The sequence below is a fragment of the Neovison vison genome, chromosome X (genome assembly GCF_020171115.1).
Source record: "Neovison vison isolate M4711 chromosome X, ASM_NN_V1, whole genome shotgun sequence".
In the NCBI taxonomy this organism is placed as follows: Eukaryota; Metazoa; Chordata; class Mammalia; order Carnivora; family Mustelidae; genus Neogale; species Neogale vison.
The window spans coordinates 57,570,799-57,586,962 of NC_058105.1; the positions used below are offsets into that span (position 1 = coordinate 57,570,799).

The 16,164-nt window shown below is 36.5% G+C and overlaps 1 protein-coding gene and 1 pseudogene across 1 annotated transcript in view; both read left to right on the forward strand.

The window, feature by feature from the left end:
* The window catches only part of CHM (CHM Rab escort protein), a 236,081-nt gene that overhangs the window by 138,590 nt on the left and 81,327 nt on the right, over nucleotides 1–16,164 (forward strand). The window contains exon 9 of the mRNA XM_044234493.1: nucleotides 10,314–10,391. Coding sequence (XP_044090428.1) covers nucleotides 10,314–10,391 — 78 coding nt within the window. The remainder of the gene's footprint in view (nucleotides 1–10,313; nucleotides 10,392–16,164) is intronic.
* LOC122896367 lies at nucleotides 5,419–6,004 on the forward strand (annotated as a pseudogene).

Here is a 16,164-nt window from a genome sequence, read left to right on the forward strand (position 1 = left end):
TTAAAAAAAAAGATATAGTCCAATGCTATAAAATCTTGATAAATGGTAAATCTGGGTGATGGGTATAAAGGAGCTATATTGTGTTACTGTTAGTACATTTGAAGTTTTTCAAAATAAAACGTTTTAAGAATAAAAACAAAAATTATAATTCTGATTATGTCATTGTTCTGCTCAGAACCTTTTTTTTTAAAGATTTTATTTATTTATTTGACAGCGAGAGATCACAAGTAGAGAGGCAGACAGGGAGGGGGAATCAGGCTCCCTGCTGAACAGATAGCCCAATGCAGGGCTGGGTCCCAGGACCCTGAAATTGCTACCTGAGCTGAAGGCAGAGGATTAATCCACTGAGCCACCCAGGCACCCCTACTCAGAACCTTCTGGGGGCTTTTCATTGTACTTTGAATAAATTTTAAAGTTTTCACTCTGGCCTTTGAAGGTCTGCATGATCAGGCCCTTGACTATCTCTGTGACCCCGTTTCATATTATATTTCTATCCTGTTCACTGTGTTCCAGCCCCACACTGGCTTTCTCTCTTCCTCAAATACATTAAGCTACTTTGCACTTCCAAGTTTTCCAATTGCTGTTCTTCTGCTTAGACTATTCCTCTAGATCTTCACATGCTTGATTTCTTCTGGTCACTCAGGTCTTGACTCATATAATTCCTCAGAGAAGCTCTTCCTGATTATCCTCTCTAGCATTCAGACCTTCCCCACGTCACCCTTACATTATCCTATTTTGTTTCAGAACACACATCAATATCTACTATTATTTTATCTCTTATTGTCTCTCATGTGCTAGTTAAGTTGTATTTCAGCAAGGATAGCGTTTGTCTAGTTTAATTTTATATCCCTAGTGCTGCCCAGAACTGCATCTGTTACATAGTAGGTCTAGTTTCATAAATACTTGGGAATGAAGAAGTAAATCTCAGTGCTTGTCCTTATCAACATCAGTAGTTCTCTTAGAACTGTCACAGTTCACTTCTGGGAAGGTAGTTGAATTGAACAGTTACCTAAATTGCTTATATTTAGATGAAAATATAGGCCTTGAATAATGCAGGCAGATTCTCAGAGTCAATAACAGCAAAGTAGCCTACAAACCCCACATGCGTGGTATAGTCTATAATCATTGTCCCTTTTGCTGTAGAAAGTGGCACCTAACAAAAGCTACAATTTATGGAATGTTTATGATATGCCAGGCACAGAATAAACACGCCACTGTTGTGTCCCCCAATAATGGGTCCGTGGTCAAAGGAGTGAGACTGATACAAAGCGGAAGGTTAAGCAAAGCTTTATTTCGCGCCAAGTATCAAGAATCAAACCAACCATCAAACAGACCAGTTGGGGCCGCACCTTACAGAGAGGGCGACCCCTCCCTGCCCCACAGACTAACTTTTATAGAGCAAGGGCCATGTGGTTGAGCCTGACCATACACAGGTAGCCAATGAACTACAATTCACCCCATAGTAGCTATTTGAATTAGCCTATCACCTTAGTCAGAATGGGTGCCCAAAAGGCACCCCAAGGGCAGGGCCCATACTCCTTGGTAGCTAGGAGACAGTATGCGCTGATTGAATGTCTCCACCTGACCTGAACCGACCCACCCTTTTATTTGGGCCGTTATCTCCACTTGACCTGACCCACCCTTGTATTTGGGCTTTGTTACCTCAGACGGGTTTCCCGGACTTGTTTTTTTTTTTTTGTTTTTTTTTTAGATTTTTTTTTTATTTATTTATTTGAGAGAGAGAGACAGTGAGAGAGAGCATGAGCGAGAAGAAGGTCAGAGAGCGAAGCAGACTCCCCATGGAGCTGGGAGCCTGATGTGGGACTCCATCCCGGGACTCCAGGATCACGCCCTGAGCCGAAGGCAGTCGTCCAACCAACTGAGCCACCCAGGCGTCCCCCGGACTTGTTTTTAAGTAAGTCCCCTGGGGGAAGGGACCAGGGACAGTTTAAGTTTTAAACAACAAAGTTATTGATTAACCGGATGGAAGCGCTCAGCTAAATAGGTCCTTACAGCCACATTCATTAACTCACTTAGTCCGTTAGACAACTCTCTGTGACTGGTATTATTATTACCTGCATTTTATAATCTTGACAACTAAAGTGTATTCATACAGATAGTAAGTAGGGGAATCAGGATGGGCATGTAGACAGTCTCAGTCCATAGACTATTATATTGATTTCACAACCATTTTCAAGAGCTGATCTCTGTGCAATTTGTATGTCATAACTGACATTATACACTTGACTTTTAGTGACCACTTAGTTTTGGTGAATGGCTGCTTGCCAAACAAATTCCCTTGAGTTCTGTTACCATGACCAGTATCAAGTAGGGCTTGTCATTTTGGTCATACTGGACCACTGTGAGTGAGGCCATGTTGTAATGGACCACTCATTTGAAGGTTTTTGTTTTGTTTTGTTTTAATGGTCTTGCTGAATAGTCTAAAATTTCATGGGGTAATGAATCCTAAGAACTTACACTAAGGCTTGGGATTGTTATGAACATAACTGTTTCCTAAGGCTACAGGAGTCGGTTCCTATTGTTTAACTCATGTTCTTAAGAAAGCACTTAGTTCTGGACCAATAGGAAGTTTGTGCTGAGTTGGATGACAATTGCTTGAGTTGCAAAGGGATTCTTGAGTAGGGGAGAGGAGATGAGGCTGTCCAATTTTGCATTCCCAGGAGACAGACCAATTACAGCAACAATAATACTTCCCTTACCCCCGCCTCCTGCTAGAAGAAAAGAAACCTGATACCAAGAAAGAAAAAAAAAAAGGAGGGATGATAGTATAAACACATTGCTAAGAAATATAAACATGATGTGGCAATATAAATATGCGATATAAGTATATAACCCATAAAAATGCTAAATTCTACATAATATGTATTAAACCTGTGTGTATTTAAATATATAAAAATAAATGTAAACACATACAAGAAGTCTTCCCTGTACTCATTTTTGTGGCCAGCAGATACTGGATAACATGGTAGAAAACTCAGTGTGTTGTTTCAAATATAGTACTCTGATAAATGTATATGTCTGAATATAGTTAACAAGTAAATACAACAGTTGAACTTTGTATAGATGCAATCACTGAAGCTTTATTGTCTCTCATGAAACATTACTACTGAATGAACTTCTGCTTTACCAGTACAATTTAAGTGGGGATATCACTAAATTACAGTGATGATAATCAGTGGTCACTCAGAATTCTCTTGTAACGGACCTTTTTGGTTTTTAATAGCATTTGATAAAGTGTTTCAAAGGTATTTTTGTAGTGACTTTTTTTGGTAGTTAGTACCTACTATATTTAGTACATTTGTAATTTTGGTTTTTGTTTGTTTGTTTGTGTTTTATTTTGTTTTGTTTTTTAGGCAAGTCCCATGAAATATATACTTGCTTGCCCCTAGGCCCCATACAACCCTAAGGTGGGTGTACAGAGCTACCTTGCTAGGCATTATGTTAGACCCCAAGATGAGTGGTATGAACTGCACCAAAGCTGGGGCCTGACTGGCATCTCAATAGTATTCACTGTCTTTGGTAGCTTAATTGTCCATCATTAAAGGTGTGTTAACCCTTGGGTTGCTAGGCTGCCATTTAATGTACTGGAAGAAACATTTGTCTTGCAGAACCTCATTACCTCCAAATAATTTATGGTTGCTTTTCTATATTTGAAAATCCCTAGTTTACCAATATACTTTATAAATTACTTCTTAAAATGTGAATTGCAAAGTATTCATAATTTGCTAGGTACTCTAAAGATGAGTATTCCCATGGTTATTCCTACTGTAAGTTTATGTTCTATCCAAAATGAAGTGCATATAATCCATTTCATATGTACAAAGAATAAACATGTACTTTTTATGAGACAAAATGTATAGAAATTGAGAATTTATGGTATTTTTTAATAATAATCTTTGCAATTTGTCAAGAGTTAGAACAACTCAGAGAGTAACTTTGACCATCTGACTTTATGTTGCTTTCCTTTGCAATGCCAAGAAAAGATGGTACGGACAGTGAGGCAGTTTGTATGATAGTTAATAGAGAATCTTCTGGAACCATATTGCCTGAGTTTCCACTCAGCCATACCATCTACTAAATGACCTTGAGTAAGTCACTTGACCTCTCTGCCTTAGTTTCCAAATCTGTGAAACTCTGCCTGTAGGATGCAATGTGTTAATACATGTAAAGCTCCTGGCATGTAGTAAGTACTTAGTGCTAGCTGTGATGATCATTTGTATTATTATTGGCAGTTTGCCCCAAAGACCCGTGTGTAAGCAATTGTTATTTTCCCACTTCTCTTGTAATTCCCTGCTTCTTATTTAAATGTCTGCTGTTTGAGTTTTAAATGCTGCTCTCAAATACTGCTTGCTATTCTGCTTCTTACCTATGTTTACTCAGTAACTCATTGCCACCAAATATCCCTCTCTCAACCAAAATTGTTTTTCATCAATCTCATTTTACTTGGCACTTTTTTTCAAGCTAACTGAACATGAGTTCTCTCCTTGGTGAGTCACAGATAGAAACGACAACAGGTGAGTGGTCACACAAAAGAAACTATTTGCAGCAAGTAAGGAGATGGTGGGGAATAACTTCTAAAGTCATGACTCCTCGAGCAAGGGTGAATGGGTTCCTTTTATTTTAGGGTTCAGATGAATATTTAGATAGGGAAGACTTGTCGTCCTCTGTAGAGGCAAGCATAGGTTGCTCCTTAGGGAAACATACCTATACACACATTGTATGTTATGTAAATGAGGCTTCTGCTCCTCTCTGGGAAGATATTTTAGTATTATAATGAGATAAAGGTACTGTCAGTCATTCTAGATGTCAGTCCTTGGTCTGTCTGTGCAGGTGCAAGTCAGGGTCAGGGTTTGCACTAAAACTGGTCTGGACTGGCTGGATGTCTTTTCAGGGCAGTGGCTGTGGCTTGAAGGGTAGTTTTGGTTTCTGTTTGCCTGAGTTATGAGACAAGCTGGCAGGAAGAGCTTAAGGAATAATGTGGGATAAAGGTTGGTGAGGGCAAGTAGATGGGCAGTAAAGGTCAGTTCTTAGGATCTAGCTGATGACAAAACCACTGGCTTTTGTCACTTGGGCATAAGCTATGTGAGAAAAACACAGATGTGAGAGAAAAAAAATGCCACCATTGTGAGCAACACATATTTTCCCTAAGGGCATGACTGGAATGGGAAAAAAAAAAGCCAGTGAGAGGGAGCATGAAAAACATATATACATATGCAGATGTACACTTTTGCAGTTGCGTAAATTTATGGTAGATATCAAGTAATCCTTTCCAAGAGCACAAAATACAACCTGTTCTCGTTTAAAACTAAGAGGAAATTTGTTGAATTCTGACAGTGTCTGGTCATTGGACTTCTTCCTTTATAACATCCACACAATTGGTGCACTCACTTCCCCAAGATAATGGCCACAAAGGACAGTTGTGGCTTGGGAGAAATGGCCAAAGGGAATGGACAGCAGCTCTATCTAGGGATTCCTGAGGCTGTGTTTGTGGAAGATGTAGATTCTTCATGAAACAGCAAAGGAATGAGACTGCAAATACAGTACTAAAGAGGCTGGATGAACAGTACCAGAAGTATGTTTATGAACTCAACCTTGCTCCAAAGAAAAGGAGGCTAAAGGGTTAGATTTCTGAAATTAAGCACACTTTAGGAATTCTAAAATAGATGCAGAAGAAAAAAGAGTCCAGCAGTTCACTGGAGACCAGATACTTACAGATAACCTGTCTTGCAAAACTTTAGTTCTTCCTACTGGTAAAGCGTGTCTATGGTTGGGGGCTAATGTAATGCTTGAATATGGTAATGATGAGGCTCAGGCGTTGTTGGACAAGAATTTATCGACTGCCATAAAGAATCTTGATTTTCTTGAGGAAGACCTTGACTTTCTTCGAGATCAGTTTACTACCACAGAAGTCAGTATAGCCAAAGTTTATAATTGGGATGTAAAAAGAAGAAACAAAGATGATTCTGCCAAGACCAAAGCATAATGCTGGCAATTAAAAATGTGGTTGTATGGTGACTAACATAACACAATAAAAAAATGTGGTTCAGTTTTCCAAACACGTTATTTTAAATACCCCAAAGCTTATCCCTTTGTCAGTCTTTAGGTTGACATGACTTTGACTGAATTTCTTAATCGCAAGAACAATAATTAAAATTTAAAAAAAGATAATTACCATTTTATAAAAACAAAATTAGTTTCAAATATTTTATGAAATTAGCCATATTTTCATTTTTTTATTTCCAAAAAGTAAATGCTACTTTCATCATTTTTTTGGTTTGTCATTAAAAAAAGTCTTAGCTGAGGAGTGCCTGGGTGGCTCAGTGGGTTAAAGCCTCTGCCTTCAGCTCAGGTCATGATCTTAGGGTCCTGGGATTGAGCCCCGCATCAGGTTCTCTGCTCAGCAGGGAGCCTGCTTTTCCCCCACTCCTCCATCTGCCTCTCTGCCTATTTGTGATCTCTCTCTCTCGGTCAAACAAATAATAAGTAAAATCTTAAAAAAAAAAAAAAGTCTTAGCTGAAATAGCTGAGATTTGCTGGGGAAGCTGAATTCTGGACACTTTTCTTTATTGGCTGATGCTACTCCCACTTGATGTGGTTAAACCAGTGTAGAGATAGGTAAAACACTAGTTTAAATATTTCCAAACTTGTTTTCTTTAGTACATACGGGGTTTTATCACTTTCTGTTGCTGTTAAGTAAATGGGTTTTCATGAAACACTGCTTAGCCAATAACTATTATAATCTGTACTTTTCAAGAAATGGTAATTTGCCTTCCTAAACAGTAAGAGGGCTATTGAGATTGTTTTTTCTTACCTCATAGACGTGCATAGTGTCTTTGCAATGCCAACAAAAGGGAGATCTTGGCTAACATGAAATAACAAAATTCTTTAGCCAAAATTCTTGGATAAGGTAATTTTGTATTTCTTAGCAGTTCTCCAAAGCAGCTGAACAAGAATATTAAGATAAATATAAATCTGCAGTAGTTGAAAGGATTTGTGAGCTTTTTTATTCATGCTAAAACCTCATAGGAAGAGTAGGAAAATCCCTGTGGAAAGCCTTTGGTATGGTGGCTAGCACTGGGTGATACAGATTCTGATAAAAACACAAATGTATTATTCCATCTCCATGTAGTACAGTATATACTCATACAATGTTTTGTACTTGGCATTTCATGATATTAAAGCATTGAAGTTAAAAATAACATTCATACAAACCAATCCTAAACATTCTTTACTTTCTTGTGTTTCTTCTATGTAGTATATGTCCACTATTAGTTAAATTGTGTTGAAAACCAGGTAAATTGTTGATGGCTTACTAAAATAAATGGTTATAGATGCCTCTATTGCATTATATACCTAAATTCATTTTTCAGAGGACTCATTTACCCTAAAACTTAATAGCAATTAATTTTCAAATGTAGGGATTCTTAATATTATATACTAAAGTAGCAATGTATTTCATAGATAGTGTAATAGATAATGAAAGGTCTTTGTAAAAAAATGCATTTAAGTGGATTTCTCATGCTTTTGATAATACCATAATAGTTGATGGCATAATATTTTATGATTTTTTAACTGTATACAACTTCTGATCCTGAACTTTATCCCCTTGGTTTTCTGGGAATGTGGGAAAATATTTAAAAATTGTTTTTTCCCTGATGAGGGGATTGATGTGTGTGTGTGTGTGTGTGTGTGTGTGTATAAACATGGATCAGTATGACTGAAATGAAAAACTCTAAAGGTCAGTTGGTTACAGCTCATCTATAGCTGCTTACAAGGAAGTTGGAAACACTGATGCTGCTATTCATGTAACAAAGATATCCCCAGGCAAATGAGAATCCTGATTGTGTGATTCACATTTTTAACTTGATTGTCCATTTTGGGACCTTAACCTGAGTTAGCCTATTTATTTTTAGTCCGCCAGTAATATTTCATGTGAATGTGGCCTCTTTCAGTATCAGTAGGAAATTTATGGTGAAGGTTGGGCTGATAATCTCAGTCATATCAATATTACTATATTGGTACTCCCCTACCAACAACAGGGGTTAGAATACCACCTGGGAAATATATCTAAACAGTCTAATAGATGATTTTTTTTTCTAACACTCTGTAGGATCTGTCCAGTGCAGTGTCTCATATAGTACCAGGTATACCAGAACAATTAATAAATGTCATTCTATAACTTGGTATGTGACTGGTGAACAAGATTAGCAAGAAGGGAGAATATCTTGTAGCAGATGCCCTGGGTAAAATTTGCAGTCTAAGGGTTTTGAGCACATGAAGTTTTGCTTGCTTGCTCTAATGTACCATTTCTTATATTCTAAATTTCTCAATGGAAAAAAAAAACTAATTTCTGTTTCATTCTATACCAGAGCGAATTATTACCTAACCCCTATCCTAACTACCTTGGTTATATTCAGTCAAATGAGTAAAATTAAGAAAGATAATAGGAGTATTATGCCATACTTAGTGAATGTTCTTATCTCTACCATTTATATTTTTCATTATAATCTGGTTATGAAATATTTCAAGAACACAAGTACACAATAATGTAAAGGTTACCATGTAACCATTCAGAATTTTGTCAAATCTTAACATTTTGCCATATTTTCTCTCAATATATTTTTTAAGAAACTTCCAGTGTAACTTTTACTCCTCCTCTTTCCAGAGATAAAACTATCCTGAATTTGGTGTTTATAATTCCCTTAAATGTTTCTGCACTTTTCCTACATATATATGTATTCATCAATTATATATAGTAGTGTTTTGCATATGAAGTTTTGAAACTTTCTATAAATAATATCACTCAATATATTCTTCCCCAATTTGCCATTATCACTCAATTTTTATGTTTTTGCCATTTCTCCATGTTGATAGATGGGGATGTAGTTCGTTCATTTAAATTGCTTATGGTATTCCATTATACAATGTGAAAGGTTAACCCAACTGTGCAATGAGAGGGTACAGTCCCCACAAAAATGCCCATACTTCAGCTGCCCCACCCCATTTGTTGTGTCTGTTAATCCTCACTCAAGGTAAGGTATTTTTCTTCATGTGTTGTATAATTTTAGATTATAAACATATCGTAAGGGATTTTATATTATAAACATATCATAAGGGGATTCTATCTGTGGCGCTTTCATGTGGCCTTATATCACTCCATAGAGTTTTAGCAATTGCTTACACCAAGTCTCCAGAGGACTACTGACCCAGAGCCACTTTTCCTTCATGGTGTTTTATTGGTTAAGGGTTTCTTGGATCATGTAGTGTAATTTCAAACTCCCAACCTTGTGAGGACAGACCACTGGTTATAAATATAGAGTTATATTCCTCTACCCAGGGCTTTGGATAAAACAATTTTTGTTTTGTCTCTCTCTTGTAGTTAAGTGTGTTCCCTGCACACCCCCCCCATCATCTTTTCACTGAAGTGTAATCCTTTAAGGATCCAGACATTATGAGAGAATATCTCATTTTCTGTTCCCTGCCTTATTGGATCCTAAGGACTCTCCTGTCCCCATGTAAGCATTAAAACCCAAGCCTTTAGGTTCATGAAATAGGCAAACTCCTTAGAACTTCCGCAGCATTAACTCATGTGTTTACTGCTCTAGTTTTCAGTTCCCAATGTAGTTTTTGTTTACTTCTATGGTAAGCAAAATCTCTAGGGGTCTCCCGGAATCTTCCCTACTTGTTTCCTTCTTAAGACTTCTCTGTGGTCATTTTTTTCTTTTAGGTTTAGTTGTTTTATTTTATTTATTTATTTTACAGGGAGAGAGAGCGCACGCGTGCATCAGTGGGGGGAGGGGCAGAGGGAGAGGAGAGAGAATATCAAGCCGACTTCCTGTTGAGCACAGAGCCTGACCCCGGGTTCAATCCCAAACCATGAGATCATGACCTGAGCCAAAATCAGGAGTCTGATGCTTAACCAACTATGCCACCCAGGCACCCTTCTGTGGTCGTTTCTGTTGAGGGTTGCAGACATTACCTCTTGAGGCTATTTGTAGCCTACGTGTCTTAGGTGGTTTGGGGGGAATAGCTGAGCTTCGTTTGGGGATACTTTTGGCTTGATCATAATTCTAGGCTTGCACATTGTATTATTAGTTCTGATACCTCTTGCTGCATCAAAATATTACTAATCTTGTGAGGGATTCTTAATACCATGACAAAGAAAATAATAAGTTATCAAAGTTCTTTTTGTGTAAGATCACTTATTAAATAGAAGATATTTCAAAGAAAATAATGCTACCTTAATTTTCAATTCAAGAATCCTAATTCACACTTTCCTATTCTCTTCCTAGGATGTGTGCAGTGTTTGGTGGAATCTATTGTCTTCGTCATTCAGTACAGTGCCTTGTTGTGGACAAAGAATCCAGAAAGTAAGGGTGATATAAGTTACGTTCCTATAGTTGCACCCTAAGCACATGTGAAAAATGCTAAAGTCAATTTAAAAAAAAATGATTCTTCAAAAATTCTCCTTCATATTAATATCATATCAACCTTGATTAAAAGTAATTTGTATGTAGATCCTCCAGAACAAAAAGTGAATTCAGGATATAGAAACTAAATTAATTTCCCTGCAATATATCTATAGCTCCTGATTATCCGAGCTTGGAAGACAAGTCATTTCAGCTGCCGGGGGGTAGGTGGTGAGTGATGTTAGTTTTCCTTGTGGCCTTACCTCCTGTAATTGATTTTTATCAGATGACAGCAAAGCCCTCTGTTACTGCATTTTTAAAAATGGAGCTTACCTAAAGACTCATCAGATTAATCTCTGCTGATAATGCATGTCATTCCAAAGAGAAAACACTTTAATGATTTTTTAGGTAGATTGTTATAATAAACTATGCTACCCTGTTAGCTGAGGATAAATTCTTAGGCAATTATATTAGGCCTGCAGACTGGTTTAGGATTGAAATAAGAATGTACCTTCTTTTAAAAAATGCCAAGCATGATCTATTTATGTCTGTATTTTTATATGTCAATTGTATTTTTCTAGGATTTATTATTTAGTTACTCATATAATGATCTAAATGGCATAATTTCTTATAGACTAATTATAACACCTAGAGTTGGAGAAAAATTCAGGTCTAGAACATGTAATATTCAGGCAGTGAACTTGACTCAGAAAGTAATTCTCTAGTATAAGATAATACAGACATGCAGTTTAAAGACTTATAAAGTACTTTTAGCACCTTAATACAAATGTACCACATAAGTGAAAAATAATAATGTATAGTGAAAAATCTATCTTTGAGGGCCCAGGATATTCATATACTGGGGTCATGAATAACTCTATGGAGGTTCATGAAGGAATTACTGTTTTTAAGCCTCTTAGAGTCATTTTCCTTATACATTCATTTTGAAGCATGAGTGTGTTCCCATAATGGAAAGCCAGATAGTGAATTGTTTATTTGGTGTTTATTTGCTTACATCCTTTTACCCTTTTTTGGGCCCAATTCCAGTTCTCCTTATAACACTTAGTGACATGAATAATTTAACATGGCTCATGTTTCTTTTTTGAAAAATGGATACATTAGTATAGTAATAGCATCTGTTCATCCAAAGGTTACATTTACCTTAACTTTGTTGTAGTTTTTATTATAAACTCTGAAGAGAGGAAGTCTTCTTTATGATCCTCTACAGATTTCATTTGCAACAAATAGCTGGGGGCTAAGGATCTAAAGACTAAACATTGGTAGTTTTCAAATTTTAATGTGCCTAAAGAATCACCAGGTAAACTTGTTCTGTTTTTGTTTTTGTTTTTGAGGGAGATTTCTGTGCCTCACCCTCAGAGAGTGAATTTGGATAATGTGGTTAGACTAGAGTCAGGGAACTTGCAGTATTGAGGAACACCCCCAAATGAATCTGATGTAGGTTCTCCATAGATGACATTAAGAAATACTGATCTGTAATGTAAAGTTCAGGATTTGGCCAGTATTGTAAGATAGACTGGGAGCTTTAGATCTTAATTCATTCTAGGCCCTTATGAAGATGATCCTTCCAGATCTGTTGGAGTCAAATATGAATTTTATTCTTTTTTTTTTTGTTTTTTGTTATTTTCATAAGCTATAAGTGTTTTTTCTTTTTATTTTCCCCAAGTTTTTATTTAAATTCCATCTAGTTAACATAAAGTACAATATGAGTTTCAGGATTAGAATTTTGTGATTCATCACATACAGTACCCAGTGCTCATCACAAGTGGCCTTCTTAATAGCCATCACCTATTTAACCCATCCCATCTCCCCTCTAATAACCATCAGTTTGTTCTCTATAGTTGATCTGTTTCTTGGTTTGTCTCTCTTTTGTTCCCACCTGTGTTCATTTGTCTTGTTTCTAAAATTCCATGTATGGATGAAATCATATGGTGTGTTTTTTTTAAGATTTTATTTATTTATTTCACAGACAGAGATCACAAGTAGGCAGAGAGGCAGGCAGAGAGAGAGGGGGAAGCAGGCTTCCCGCCGAGCAGAGAGCCTGATGTGGGGCTTGATCCCAGGACACTGGGATCATCATCTGAGTGAAGGCAGAGGCTTTAACCCACTGAGCCACCCAGGCACCCCATGGTGTTTGTCTTTATCTGATGGACTTATTTCCCTTATAATAGTCTCTAGCTCCATCCATGGCATTACCAATGACAAGATTTCATTCTTTTTGATGGCTGAGTAACATTCTATGGTATATATATGTACCACATCTTCTTCATTCATTAGTTGATGGACACTTGGGCTCTTTCCATAAATTGGTTGTCCTTGATAATTCCAGTGTAAACATTAGGGTTCATGTATCCATTTGAATTTCCTTCCTTTGTGTAGATACATAGTAGTGCAGTTGCTGGGTCTTAGGGTAGTTCGATTTTTAACTTTGTGAGGAACCCACATACTACTTTGTAGGGTGGCTACACCAGTTTGCATTTCCAAAAACAGTGTAAAAAGGTTCCCCTTCACATCCTCACCAACAGCTCTTGTTTCCTATATTGTTAATTTTAGTAATTCTGACAGGTATGAGGTAATACCTCATTGTGGTTTTGATTTGTATTTCCCTAAATCAAAAGCTTCTGCACAGCAAAGGAAACAGTCAAAAAAACAAAGAGGCAACCCACGAAATGATTTGTATTTCCCTAATGATGAGTGAGTGATGTTGAGCATCTTTCTATATCTCTTGGCCATCTGTGTGTCTTCTTTGTAAACATGTCTATTTGTGTCTTCCCATGTTTTAACAGAATTATTTTTTTAGGGTGTTGAATTTGATAAGTTCTTTAAAAATTTTGAATACTAATCCTTCCTCAGATATGTCATTTGCAAATATCTTCTCCCATTCTGAAGGTTGCCTTTTAGTTTTCTTGATTGTCTCCTTTGCTGTGCAGAAGCTTTTTATTTTGAGGAAGTCTCAGTAGTTTATTTTTGCTTTTGTTTCCCTTGCCTCAGGAGACATCTAATAAGAAGTTGCTGTAGCCAGTGTCAAGGAGGTTACTGCCGCTGTTCTTCTCCAGGTTTTAGTGGTTTCCTGTCTCACAATTAGGTCTTTAATCCATTTTGAATTTATTTTTCTGTATGTTGTAAGAAAATGGTCCAGTTTCATTCTTTTTTATACTGCTATTCAGTTTCCCCAGTACCATTTGTTAAAGATACTGTCTTTTTTCCATTGGATATTCGCTCCTGCCTTGTTGAAGATTAGTTGACCATATATTTAGGTATCTGGGGTCTTTTGTAGTACCAATACAAATTTGAAGATTCTTTGTTGTAACTCTGTGAAAAATACTCTTGGTATTTTTATAGGGACTGCAGTAAATGTGTAGATTGCTTTAGATGATACAGATATTTTAACATCTATATTTGTTCTTCCAATCCATGAGCATGGAATGTTTTTCCATTTCTTTGTGTTATCTTCATTTGCTCTCATAAATGTTGCATAGTTTTCAGAGTACAGATCTTTTACCTCTTTGGTTATGTTTATTCCTAGATATCTATGGTTTTTGGTGATATTGTAAATTGGATTAATTCCTTGATTTCTCTTTCTGCTGCTTCATAATTGGTGTATAGAAATGCAACAGATTTCTTTTTGTTGATTTTCTATCCTGTGACTTTACTGAATTCGTGTATCATTTCTAGCAATATTTTGGTGGAGTCTTTGGGTTTTCTATGTATATAGTATCATGTCATCTGCAAATAGTGAAAATTTGACTTCCTTCTTGCTTATTTGGATGGCTTTTATTTCTTTTTGCTGTCTGCTGAGACTGAGACTTCCAGTATTCTCTTGAATAACAGTGATGAGAGTGGACATCCCTGTCTTGTCCCTGACCATAGAGAAAAAACTGTTTTCCCCATTCAGGAAGGTATTAGCTGTGGGTTTTTCATATATGGTCTTTATTATGTTGAAGTATATTCCCTCCATCCTTACTTTTTTTGAGGGTTTTTAGCATTCATTAAATGCTTCTTGTGCAACTATTGAAAAGATTCTTACCTTTTTTTAAATGTGGTGTATCATGTTGATTGATTAACAAATATTGAACTACCCTTGCAGCACAGGAATTAATCCTACTTGATCGTAGTGAATGATTCTTTTAATGTACTGTTGGATTTGATTTGCTAGTATTTTGTTGAGAATTGTTTTTCAATCTACGTTCATCGGGGATATTGGCTGATAGCTTTCTTTATTAGTGGAGTCTTAGTCCACTGATAAAGTATTGGAATAATATTAGTATTGGAATCAGTGTAATGCCAGCCTTATAGAATGAATTTGAAAGTTTTCTTTCTATTTCTAGTTCCTGGAATGATTTGAGAAGAATAAATACTAAATCTCTTTTAAGTGTTTGGTAGAATTCCACCTGGGAAGCCATCTGGCCCTGGACTTTCGTTTATTGGGAGATTTTTGATTACCGACTCAGTTTCTTTGCTGGTTATTGGACCACTCAAGTTTTCTCTTTTTCTCTTTTCAGTTTCTATAGTTTATATATTTTTAGCAATTTATCTGTTTCTTCCAGTGTGTCCAGTTTGTGGCTGTATAGTTTTTCATAATATTCTCTTATAATTATTTATATTTCTGTGGTGTCAGTTTCTACTTTCCCTTTCTCATTTGTGATTTTATTTCTTAGGGTGCTTTCTCTTTTCTCTTTGATAAGTCTGACTGGGTTTTATCAATTTTTTTTTCAAAGAACCAGCTCCTGGTTTCATTTATCTGTTCTATTGTGTGTTGGGGGGGTGGTTTTTTGGGGTTTTGTTTTTTTGTTTTTGTTTTTTTTTAGTTTCCTTATTTATTTCTGCTCTAATCTTTAGTACCTTCTCTTCTTCTGATGACTTTATTTAGGCTTCATTTATTGTTCTTTTTCTAGCTCCATTAAGTGTAAGGTTGGGTTATTTGAGATTTTTCTTGCTTCTTGAGGTTGGTCTGTATTGCTGTATATTTCGCTCTTGTGACTCCTTTTGCTGCACTCCAAGGGTTTGGACCATTATGTTTTCATTTGTTTCTATTTTTTTTAATCTCTTCTTTGATTTCCTGTTTGACCCATTCAACCTTTAGTACCCTGTTGTTTAGCCTCCATGTATATGTGGTCTTTCCAAATGTTTTCTTATGGTTGACTTCAATTTTCATAGTGTTATTTTCAGAATTATGCATGGTATGTTACCTGGTATGTGAACTGTTCTGGAGAATGTCCCATGTGCATGCAAAAATTCCTGTTTTAGGATGAAATGTTCTGAATATATCTGTTAAGTCCATCGGGTCCAGTGTGTCATTGAAAGCCACTGTTCCCTTCTTGATTTTCTGCTTAGATGGTCTGTCCACTGCTGTGAGTGGGCTGTTGAAGTTCCCAACTATTATTGTGTTATTATCAGTAAGTTCCTTTATGTTTGTCATTAGTTGTTTTATATAGTTGGGTGCTCAGCTGGGGGTGTAAATATTTACCATTGTTAGATCTTCTTATTGGATAGTGCCCTTTATTATGATGTAGTGCCCTCTTTCATCTCTTATTAAAATCTTTGGATTAAAGTTTATTTGTATGGTATAAATATTGCTGCTCTGGCTTTCTTTTTCCATTTGCATGAGAAATATTTCTGCATCCCCTCACTTTCAGTTTGCCTGTGTCCTTTAGGTATAAAATGAGTCTCTTGTAGGCAGCATATAGATGTGTCTTAGTCGTTAATTCAGTCTGAC